Raw genomic sequence first — 12980 nt, forward strand, 5'->3', positions numbered from 1 at the left:
GGCACAATTAGACAACATATGTACCGTTTGAAAAGCACTAAAGGAGACGAAACTCTGAAAACAGAAATCAAATTGACGTATCTGAAAAAAAATCCATCTCAAAAACCGCCAAATTGTTCAAACACCTATTTCTCACTCCACTTTAAAGTTACTTCAAAAAAGTTGCGCCTAAAACCTACTTGATTTTCTGCTCCATTATTATTTAAGTGTGACCAAAATCACCACTCTAATTTGAGTTCTCGCTGACGTGAAAAAATCGAAAAAAGCGTGAACAGACCTTAAAAAAACCTAGCAGGACAAGTCCTGAAATACAATCCAGAGAATTGAAAGAAGAACTGAGAACTATTATACCTGACTAGTGGATAATTGAACAATTCCGGCCAAAAAGACAATCTCAAAAATTGAGAAACTAATATATTCAAACAAACTAAAAAAAGTTTTTTTTTAAATAAAACTGCTAAAAATCGTGATATCAAAAAATATTGTGACCTGTGTCATTGCCGCTAGAAGCTATGCAGTAATCTATTATCAAACACTCGAGGAGGTTCGTTGGCCCTGGAGGCTGGAGAAACCCACAAACTGACAAACAGTTCAAAACTTTTCCACAAGTTTTGTCAAAATATTGCTAAAACATTTGATATTGAAATAATGAAAACCATTTCATGGCCAAAAAGTTTTCTTTAGTACCCAATAATCAAACGCTACAGGAAGTTGCTTGGCTCTTGGGGCTTGGAAACCTTAGATAATGGCAACAAATTTAAAAAAAAACTGAAAATAGCAAGTTTTATTAAATATTTTGCGAAAATTCATTATGTTAAAATTTTGAAAATCATTCTATTACAGCTAGAAAATAGGCAGTAACCTTTTATCAAACCTCTGAGGAGGTTGCTTGACAACTACGGCCGAAAAACCCAACCAAGGACCAAAATTTTCATAAAACTTAAAAAATTATATTAATTTACATAAATAAAAAGATATAGCTCTTAAAATGGTCATAAAAAGTAATTATTTCTCGCAAAAAAATATCAATTGTTATAAGTCTCTATTTTAGACTGGGTCTATCAACAAATTCGGAAAAAAACGCGAAAATTTGCGACATGTTGGGTTTAAAAACTCCTAAAAGTAAACTTTTCGCAAAAGGCCTTCATGAACTTTTAAAAACTTCAACCTAATACTAATCAAACGAAAAACTAAAAAGATCACAAAAAACTTGAAAAATTGCATCATTTTGAGCCCAAAAACTCCTGAATTTGACCTTTTAACCTTAAATTAAGGCCATCCCAGCAGCTGCACCACTATAAGCACTTGAAGGACTACTAAACCCCACTTTGGGCTTCCATTGAAACTTAATGCCCGCTGGGCTTTACCTGTTCATCCCGTTTTGAAAGATCAAAGTCATTGAAAAATGTGTGAACACATCTTAAAAAAATGCACACCGCACCAATACAATTCAAATTCTTTGAATTGTAAAAATATAGCAGGACAAGTCCTGCAAGAATTCACAGAACTGTATTGATTTATGACCTGACAATCATAAGCCCCGCTTTGAAAGGCAAATGAGAGATGTTAGTAATGAGACTAAGCAATAAAACAACACCAGAACAACAAAGTCATGAAAAGCACTAGCTATGAACTCGAGCCGTTGATTAGTTTCTTTTATGCGTCCTTAGCAACCAATCAGAGCTGTCATTGATCAAACGAATTGATAAGTTAACAGATAACTTAAAAAAGGGTCAGAAATCTAAAATTCACTAATATTTCTTGAGAACAAATAGTTGCAAAGTCGTAAAAAGTTTTAGCAGCCCTTTAATGAATTCCAGAACAAGCAAATGGGCACAATTAGACAACATATGTACCGTTTGAAAAGCACTAAAGGAGACGAAACTCTGAAAACAGAAGTCAAATTGACGTATCTGAAAAAAAATCCATCTCAAAAACCCCCAAATTGTTCAAACACCTATTTCTCACTCCGCTTTAAAGTTACTTCAAAAAAGTCACGCCTCAAACCTACTTGATTTCTCGCTCCCTTTACTATTTCAGTGTGACCAAAATCACCACTCTAATTTGACTGCTCACTGACGTGAAAAGGCCGAAAAATTCTTGAACAGATCTAAAAAAAAGATAGCGCACCAGTACAATCCAATTCTTGGATTGTAAAAAGACAGCGCATCAATACAATTCAAATTGTTTGTATTGTGAAAAACAAAATACAAAATGTCTAGAGAAAATTGAATTTAAAACGATTTCTTTCCATTTTTCTAAATTATATTGCAATAAAAATGAGGTTAGCCGTCTTTAGAGTGATTTTAAAACATGTCTGAAAATTGTTTGACTAATTTCAAAAGTTTGCTTCTAAATGGAGTCTGAGCAAAATGTACTAAAAAATTTGAGGCACGATCCCAAGAGCAACTTGGTAGATTTCAAATGGGCCGCTCAAGAAATGTCCCGAAGTTTCTCTTTCAAAATTAGAGCATTGTAGAACGACAATTGGTAAATTTTTCCCAAAAATAATGGAACAGGCTCAAAAATCGCAAAAGGCGCCTAAAAAACTTACAGTTGCACTTGAATTTACCGAGTTAGAAGAGACACGAATTATTTCCATTATCCCTGAAACTTAAGGCAATTTTTGAAATCTTTTAATCAACTTAAACAGTTTTAAGCATCTAAAATGTTTAAGTTGAGAGTGGCACTTAATCGAATTTGGTGGGATTTTTATATAAAAATCAATCGAAAGTTCAAAGGAGGATCGTTGCAAAAATTGAGCTGTAAATTATTTGCAAAGTAACATTTTTAACGCAATTAATTGAGCTGAAATGGAATCTTAGCAGGAAGAAGGTTAATCTTTACCTTTGACAGGGAAGGCTTAGGGCTTCATTAATTTGCTATTATGCTAATTTCTGCTGTTGGGTATGGTAGACCTCTACGAAAAACTAACTAGTAACGAGGAAAAGACGCCAACAGCTTTTCGGTTTTTTTGCCGTTTTTTTGCAAGAAAGTAAATCTGACAGGGCTCCTTGCAATTTCGCCAATAAGGGATTTGGTTCCCGTGAAAACGCGAGCTAGCAGACCGAAATTGCCATTGGCCAGACGGAAGTCGCGACCCAATTTTTTTCCAGACCATGGGGGACGGTCGCACCGGACCCCTGTCCGCGACCCAAGTCGGTCTGGCCAATACCTGTCTTGGGTCGCGAACTTCATCCTGGGCTCTGATTGTGCTTTTGAAACCCAAGCGATTAAAATGCGATTTATTTTTCAATTATAACAATTAAATCACGTTTACAACCAACTTGTAAAAGTGCACAAGTCAATAACAAAAATCTAAATATTCTGTTTTTGAGTTATAAATCAGGATAATTATTTCTTTTATTGCTTCCGGGGTAACTTTAGGTATCATCTTGGAGCCATGGCCTGACCTCGTCTGGTGTTTGGACTGTCGAAGACTCAGTTTACCCGTTGCCACCCAGAGAAAATGCCAGTGCAAGAGTAGTTGGAGAGCGAGGGATGAATCTATCAGTCGAAATATTTGGCTTCATACAGGTATGTTTTAATTACTATTATATGTCTACTGCCTTCCTTAAAAACAAAATACCAAATGTCTACAGAAAATTAAATTCAAAACGTTTTCTTCCCACTTTTGCATTATTTTGCAATCAAAATGAGGTGAGCCGTCTTGAGAGTGAGACTAAAACATGTCTGAAAATGGTGTGATTGATTTCCAAAGTTTGCTCCTAAATGGATTCTGAGCAGAGAAATTGTTTCGAGAAAAATACGTTAAAATAAAAAAAAATTAGAATTTCTGTGAGATTTTCTTCTGTGCAATTGTTACAATGGTTTCAAGCAGTCACCTCGAGCCTTGTGCACTTTTCAGGACAATTGTTTGTCCCTTTTTTATGCCTCGGGTCTCTCCAATTTAAGTCCCCCACCTACACACACACACACACACATACACACACACACACACACACACACACACACACGCACACACACACACTCACACACACACAGAGACACACAGACACAAACACACACACACACATACACACACACACACACACACACACACACACAGACACACAGACACACGCGCGCACACACACACACACTCAAACACACACACAGACACACACACACAAACACACACACATAAACACACACACACACACACAGACACACACACACAGACACACAGACACAAACACACACACACATAAACACACACACAGACACACACACACAGACACACACACACAGACACACAGACACAAACACACACACATAAACACACACACACACACACAGACACACACACACACAGACACACAGACACAAACACACACACACATAAACACACACACAGACACACACACACAGACACACACACACAGACACACAGACACAAACACACACACACATAAAAACACACACACACAGACACACACACACACACAGACACACAGACACAAACACACACACTCATATAAACACACACACACACACACGCGCGCGCGCGCACACACACACATACACGCACACACACACACACACACAGACACACACACACACAGACACACACACAGACACACAGACACAAACACACACACATAAACACACACACACACACACACACACACACACACACACACACACAGACACACACACACAAACACACACACATAAACACACACACACACACACAGACACACACACACAGACACACAGACACAAACACACACACACATAAACACACACACAGACACACACACACAGACACACACACACAGACACACAGACACAAACACACACACACATAAAAACACACACACACACACACAGACACACACACAGACACACAGACACAAACACACACACATAAACACACACACACACACACACGCGCGCGCACGCACACACACACACTCACACACACACAGACACACAGACACAAACATACACACACATAAACACACACACACGTGCGCGCGCACATACGCACGCAAACTTACACACACAAACACACAAGCACGCACACAAACACACACACCAAAATACACACGCACACACACACAAACACACAAACAAACAAACACACACACCAAAATACACGCACACACAAACACGCAAACATACACACACAAATACACAAACACGCACACACACACTCACATAAAGACACACACACTTGCGCGCGCACATACGCACGCAAACTCACACACACACACAAACACACACACACACAAAAACACACACTCACACACCAAAATACACACAAAAACAAATACACACAAGAACAGAAAAATGCACACAAACACACACACACACACAAACATACACACACATAAACACACACACGTACACACAAACGCACGCATACACACACAAATAGCCCCCTATTATGGAATGTAACAGTGACTGCGGGAGAGGCATATGTGTCATGTGACCAATAGGGCGGGGGCTATAATTGGAAAGACCCAACAAACCTTGCATACTTTTCGAGAGCTTCCTTGGCGCCTTCATGTAGACAGGATGTGAACTAACTCAACTTATTTTAAAAGACCAAAAATTTCGAGCGGGAATTGGTAAGTTTCTGCACAACTTTCAAAGGACTCATTATGGTCCACTCATTCTTTAGTCAGGGTCTCATTTAGAGTAATGTCATCGGAAATTATTTGCTTTTTTCATTTATTTTGTAATTAAAATATTAGTAAATTGAAGATTTCAAAAGCATCAGAACAGTTAACTTTGGATAAGTTTTCACATGTTCGCTTCGAAAAAAGGTACAGAATTTCAATTAAAAAGTATTGATTTAAGAAATTGATTATGCTGTAGTTAATTCTAATTTGCCGCTTCATGAATCTTTTTTGATGGTAAATAAATAAAAATTAATCAAATGTCAACTTCCTAACGTTTATTGCTAGCTAATTTATGCGGAAAATTAGTGCCGCGAGCAAAAAGTTATCCTGCATTAATAATTGGTCATTAACCGCAAAGATAAATTTTAACAAACCTGATGTTTCGTGCAAACGATTGCCATTAATTTGTAAAAATTTTTTTTGCATAACCTCTGCCCATATTGTAAATGAGTGACTGAAAAAGGAAAAATACATTACTTAAATTAATTAAAAAAAGCTCACGCTTTGAACAAGTATTCACATCTCAACGAAAGTGACCCAATTCCCGATTTTGAACATGTAACTAGCCTAAAATTTATTCCCGGAAAGTTATTTGTAATTTTTGTGACCCAACTTATGGACTTGGTCGTTTGTGAGGTGCTATTGGTATTTGTAAAACTGTCAACTGTCTTCTTAATTCACAATAGGACGAGAGGTAGGATTCTGCAATTAATTTCTAACTAGGTTCTCTTTCGTTTCGGTATAAGACAATGTTTTAGTGTTAATGGAGTAACTCAAGCTAATTTGAACTAAATTAGTCTTTTGTCAATTGTTTCCCGACACGCAAAATTGACTACACATTGGCCTCTTAACCGAGGCACGGAGGGTGTAATTAGGCGCTACAACTTTGGACTACAGTACAAGCAACAACTTTGTATTAATATCAGCCTAGTGTTGGATTAGTATCAACCTGGATAAATAATTGAAAGCCTATATGGTTTTAACCGTTGCAGTTAGAAATAGTTAGCCCTCGAAGGGGGAGGGCATATAGGTTATGTGACTACTAAGGCGGGGCTTTAATTGGAGAGAACCAATAGTCCTTGAATTTTTTTCGAGAAATTCCTCGGCATCTTCAGGTCGACAGGATATCAACTAACCCAACTTTTCTAGTAGACCCAAAAATTCGAGCGGGAATTGGTATTTCCTACCCAACTTTTAGAGAACTCATTTAATGACCATTAATATTGCAAGATCAATTAAATCATGTAAGAAATCGTTATCTTTTTCAAAAGGTCTTTAACAATTTGATAATGATCAGCTAAAGACGATAGACATAAAAATGTAACATAACTTTATTTTGTAAAATAGCAACCAGTTATAATCAATTTATAGTTTCGACTTTGCATTTTAAGTACTGACTAAGATAAAATATTGCCAAAAACGAAAACAAAACAGGAGTTCTCCGTAAAAATTGGTCTCCAATTAGTTGTACAAAAATTGTCCATCAAAGTAAATGAAGCAATTTTTTTTTTCATTTCTCCCAAAAACTTGCTTGGCGCCAGGAAAAATTTTTATTGATGTGATTGCTAATTATAATTTTGATTACAAATGCGAGAAAAGAACCCGAAATTTGCATTGAAAACGTTTATGTTAAATACCAAATCTTACATGACAACAACCTTTCGTCAGAATGTTGAACCCTTATACTAGGTAACCATTCCAAATAGACTAGGGAAATGCTACTTTGACTTTATTTTTTGAGGTTTAATCGACAGTTCTGTACTTCACTGGAGATTGTACTTCATAACTATGTACTTCTAACTTTGTACTTCTAACTTTTTTGTACAGCTATAATCATAGAGTCCAAAAATTATGTGTCAAAGTTAGCAACTTTTTCTTCAGTAGGTGAAAAACGATTAAACAGGAGGATTAGGAACCTTAATCGCTTCACTGTGTCCGAAAATGTGTCTGGACAATTCCATGTGTGCTGAAATTTATTCCTAAAAGCTATCAAGTTACCAACTCGATTTTCATCTTCTTTTTTTCAAAGTGAATTTAAACCAATAAAAAGATTGCAATGCAGTATTAATGTCCGTTCGTGTTTTACACTAACATTCAGTTCACTTTTTTGTTTAACTCGCCAATTTTAAAGTTTTTTTCTTGTTGAAAAATGGACGGAGCATATTGATCTTGAATTGTGATTTTTTGCAGTCCTTCGCATTAAATTGTGGTAGGAACTAGCTTTTTGTTATGAACAGACTCATCAAAAAGTATTTTAAGTTTTTTGCATAAACATTACGTTGAGCACCCAGAAAAACGTGCTAGAAAGTCACAGTGTAGTTTGTTGGTTTTAATTTTACACTTACTTCAGCAGTGGGATTAATTGACCATACATTTCACGTGATAATCTTGTCGGAAAAATTGTCTGTTAGGTTAAAAAACCAGTTTAAAATAGCAGATTAATTAAAAGCCCTGGAATTTTCTGGTCATTGTACTCTCAATTTAATTGTCAAACTAGCAGATGAATATAAACTCCAGCTTGGAAGATTTATATAAATGTTTTTTTTTTAAAGTTTTCCTATCACAAGGCCTTGTTCAGGCAGATATAAATTTTCAAGCAAATTTAGCCCATTTCGGTTATCGTTCAAATTATTTTCAAAGTAATTGTTCTTACTAAAAAATCTATAGACTAACCTAATTTGAAGGTGCTTGTTACATTTTGTGTGGGACTTTAAATTGCGGCCTTCAAACATATTTGAGCTGTTTCTCTGTACATTGAAAGGAATCCTGAAAAGTGAAGTTTTGGCAAAAAATGACCCAGTAAAAAGGAAACAATTAGCTTGAGTAGCGTTCCTTCTGTTGTTAATTTTCCCTTCTTTTTTTAATTTCATTTTTAGTCAATTTGCTGATATTTGTTTTTATGTGAGTTCTGCTTAGGCTTGACTCGAAAAAAAATTTTATTGTGTTCCTTTGGTTCGATTATACTTTAATTATAAAATTATTTTTTGATCACAATGGAACAACCAGAATTCATTATCTGTAAACTAATGTGAAACTGATTAAAAAGATAAAACCAAATTTTTCATTAGGAGCCGAAATCGACCGGAAAAAAGGGGATATTAATATATTTTGCAACAAAATTTTTATATTTTGCAAATTAATCAATCAATTGTCAAGATCTTACAATTTCCGATATTTTTATATTATAGGGATATTTTCTGTTTGAACCCCCCAATTACGTTATGTACCCCCAATTACAGAGCACGTGCCATTGCATAGTAAATCATTAATTAATAATATTGCAAGTGCTGTGGGGGGGGGGGTTGGGGCAAGTAATATGGAACCACAAAGATGTGGGGCACGGACGAAAAAGTTTCCAATATATTTTGCTGAACTGTCGTTTCTGGATTGCATAAAATAACCAAAAAATGTGTATCTTGCGGTACTGATATCGATTTCAATATTGTATTGATATTGATACTGATATTGATATTAATACCAATAATCTATGGATATTGATATTGATATTGATTTTGATACCAATATTATATTGATATTGATACTGATATTGATATTGATATCAATATTTTATTGATATTGATACTGATATTGATATTGATACCAATATTCTATTGATATTGATACTCATATTGATATTGAAATCAAAATTGATATCAATATTCTATTGATATTGATACTGATATCGATATTGATATCAATATTCTTTTTTGCACTTATGTCAAAAATTCTTCTATGTTTCTGGCCTATGTAATTTGGTACGCGCGAAGTTCTGCGATATCAGCTTTTTGTAACTCTGTTTCAGCATCTCAAACTGACTTTGATTCCGGCAGAGGGCAATTGCGCTCCTGGCTGTATATTCGACCCATTCCGGGGTACCGAAATCGAGTTGACAGATTTAACACCTGGACAAGACTATCGAGTGTTTTTATCAACTGAGAGCTATGGAAAAAGCAGTGACGTCATCAGTTTTACTGAAGTTTTACTACCCGGTCATATTTCAAACTTCCTTCACGTCGTGACGTCACATGAGGTAAATACCCTACGTTTTTCGTTTGTGCCGCACCTCCCCCCCCCCCCCCCCCCAGCAGTAAATTTTGCACCCCCAATTCGTTACGTGGCCAGGATCTATGCTGTTTCGCCCACCTCCCCCCAGTATTTTTTACGCCCCCCCGTTACAAACTATGTGTTGTTATATAGCACGTTACTGTGTAAGAAAATAGCACGTGCGCCTGGGGGGGGGGGGGAGGGGGGGCATAAAAAATATAAGATCACTAAGATGGGGGGGGGGGGGGGGGCAAAACAGAGTAGATCCCGTGGCCAATGTTCGACAATACAAATCTCAATAAGATTTTCGTTTTAAAGAAACAAAATCATATTGAGCACAAGCAAATAGCCCAGATCTTTATTGCCTCCATTTTATTAGAAGTCACTTAAGACCAAATTCAGAGACAATTGTTCTCGTGAACAGTGCTATGGGTAATTTAAACAACTTCTTGCAATAGTCTTTTTAATCCACAATTAGTCTCGAGAGTGATATTTCTGAAATTAATCACCAACCAGGTTTTCTTTCATTTCGGTAATTAGATAATGCATCCATGGGAAAGGGGCAATTTTAAGCAAGCTTCAACAAAATTAGCATATTGTCACTAGTTTCACTTGTTTCCAGACACGTTTACAATTCTAATCTTGTGAACAAACCCAACAAGTTGTGAAAAAACCCGACAAGTTCGAGTATATATTATCGATTTCTTGGAAATTCGCCACATAGTGTTAAATAGCACGTGTCATTACATGGGAAATCATTGTGTAAAATTATGGCATGTGCGTCGGGGAGGGGGGGGGGGTTGCTGGAAATAATAAGCGCCCACTAAGGTGGGGGGGGGGGGCAGAAAAGATTTTCTTGTGTCTATTTATAATAAAACGAAATATGTAAGAATTGCACTTAATTTGCTGACTTTTTATCTTCTAGAAGGTTTGAATTTATGCAAGAACTGCTTTAATTGACAAGTGCCGAAACAATTTTTTCTCCGGACAATCAAGGGAAAGAGAAAATTTATTGAGCTCATTTTTTACATGCGAAAAAACGACATACCAAATATAAAGTTCGAAGTGAAACAATAACAATTGAGGGAATCACTGGAGAAAAATCCGATATAGTTGAGTCAATTATCCATCGCTTGTTCCTTTCTTTTGTACAACTCTAAACTTAATGTTTTTCTTTGATATTTTGCTATCACTTGTTCCCCAACATTTTGTCTCCTCTTCTCAGTTACTAACGTTGTCGCTGTATATATCCTTCACAAACAACTAAAGGAGAATTTTTGTCACAAGATTGTGGTTGTATTCTAGACGTCAATGATTATAAGCAAAAGTTTTAACTGAAATTTGTAGGCTTTTTCCGTAGCCTCAAAATTTGAAATGGTTCAAAATGTTGATCTGATTGTAAAGTTCATATTGTGTTAAGTTTGCATAGAGGTTATATATCGGTCAATAATTTGTTTTTTTTGTGGAGTTAACAGAAATGTTCAACAAAAATTATTGTGTTGTGAGCAAAAAGTGTCATATTTTTTGCAGCTACATAAAGCCATTTGCAGGAGTTTAAGCGTTTTGGTCCAGCAAATTTAAATACTGATTGCTTTAGTTAGTACATAATATATTGTCTAATATATCCAGTATATCCAAAAATTCTTTTTCGTTCTCAATTGGATGTTCTTAACAAGTCAATTGATCAAAAATTCAGCTGTTGCTGCTAGTAAGCTACCCGAGATTCATGTTTTTTTTTATTTTTCTGAACATGGGTTTATATGAAAGAGTACGAATCTTAAAAAATATAGAAAGTCATATATAATTTTTGGGAAGCAAATTATGCAACAAATTGTTTTTTTTTGGACTCTAAAGAACCATTCAAGATGAGTCAAAGTTTGATATACAAAGAATTAGCTGATAAATTGGAACGAACTTGAAAATTGTTGAAAATTTTTTGAAAATTGTAGACCACCCTATTTGTATCTTAGATGCCATAGCCAAACGTATCAGGAATTTCGGCGTCACGCAGTGGTCTTCTAGCCGGCATAAAGTAGTTGGGCAGTTTGAATTAATTCTGTGGCATAGCATATTTGGCCTTAAAATCAAAAGAAATTAAGAAACTTTGATTATCTGATATCCAAAATAAATCATTCCCAAGCATACCAACTTATCTTCTCCGCTTTTTTAACTCAGCTTTAATCTCGATACAGGTCTCCCCGAATTGTCAAAAATAATGCAGAAAGGAAAAGAAATGTCTACTTCGAAATTATAAGAAGTTTTCAAGATTTTTAATTTAATCAGCCCTTAATTTGCAACATTTTTTTCAAAAAAAAGTATATAAAATTTTTCTGCAGGAAAAAAGACCAGATTGATTCCATAAAATCTTTTTTTCGACCCACTTGTGGAGGGAGGAACAATATACTCAAACGGGTTTCTTTCCAGAAAATTTTGTCCGATCGATATATTCATCGTAGTGTTGAAACTGGTATCATTAGAAATCTCGTCCAGCGTATAATATGAAATTAAAAAGATTTTTTGTTGATTTTCGTTTTTTTACAGGGTTACACGAGTTATCGAGGTTTAAAATTGTGAGAAAAGTAGATTGAATTCCGTTGTTTTTATTCAGCTTTTCCAAAATTTTTGACAAAATTTTTGTCAGTTTTGCTAAAACTTGTTCATATTTTTGAGAACAATGTTATTGTTTTGACATTTAGGGATAAAACAGCCTCGCCAATTTGTTTTATCCGACTTTTTTGGTTGTATTGTTATACTTCTGCTAAAGTTTTTGAACTTGAGACTTTTTTAAATCAGAAAAGGTTCCAAATAACCTTTTGTTTTCTACTTTGTTTAAAATTGCACGAATTAGCGACCTAAAATCTGCTGCCTTTGTAAACTCCAAATAAGATAGCTGTTAACTCGTTTCCTGTAGGAATTTTCTGGGATTAAGTTTTTGCGGGTTTTTCGAAGAAGAACCTAATAATTATACAAAAGCAAGATGTTTTTAGTTTATCGAACTTTTTCACTTGTTAGTTCCTTCATTTTGCAGACATATGGACTAATTAACTGTTTTTGTTGATGGCTCAGAAAAATCAGTGCTAGGTTTGAACTCAACATTTATTCTTACAATTAATAATTATTCGGGTTGTATTAGGGCGCGGTCTTCTTCAAATTTTTTTTTTGCATTTTTTCTTATGTTGATTACTGAACAGATTTATTATCAGATTACGGCCCAATCAATGACAGATGGATATCTAAAGCCTCTTAGGTCTTTAAAAATATTCGTTTTAAAAAAAAACGTTACAGAAGTTTTGAAATTTGTTTTCT

General features: G+C 35.4%; 1 protein-coding gene across 1 annotated transcript in view; it reads left to right on the forward strand.

Moving 5' to 3' along the window:
- LOC142350549 (uncharacterized) overlaps positions 1–12980 on the forward strand; it is a 95418-nt gene that overhangs the window by 11698 nt on the left and 70740 nt on the right. The window contains exons 4-5 of the mRNA XM_075402398.1: positions 3388–3537; positions 9433–9660. Of these exons, the coding sequence (XP_075258513.1) occupies positions 3388–3537; positions 9433–9660 (378 nt within the window). The remainder of the gene's footprint in view (positions 1–3387; positions 3538–9432; positions 9661–12980) is intronic.

This window comes from Convolutriloba macropyga, chromosome 12 (genome assembly GCF_964194025.1).
Source record: "Convolutriloba macropyga chromosome 12, txConMacr16.3, whole genome shotgun sequence".
NCBI classification, from domain to species: Eukaryota; Metazoa; Xenacoelomorpha; order Acoela; family Convolutidae; genus Convolutriloba; species Convolutriloba macropyga.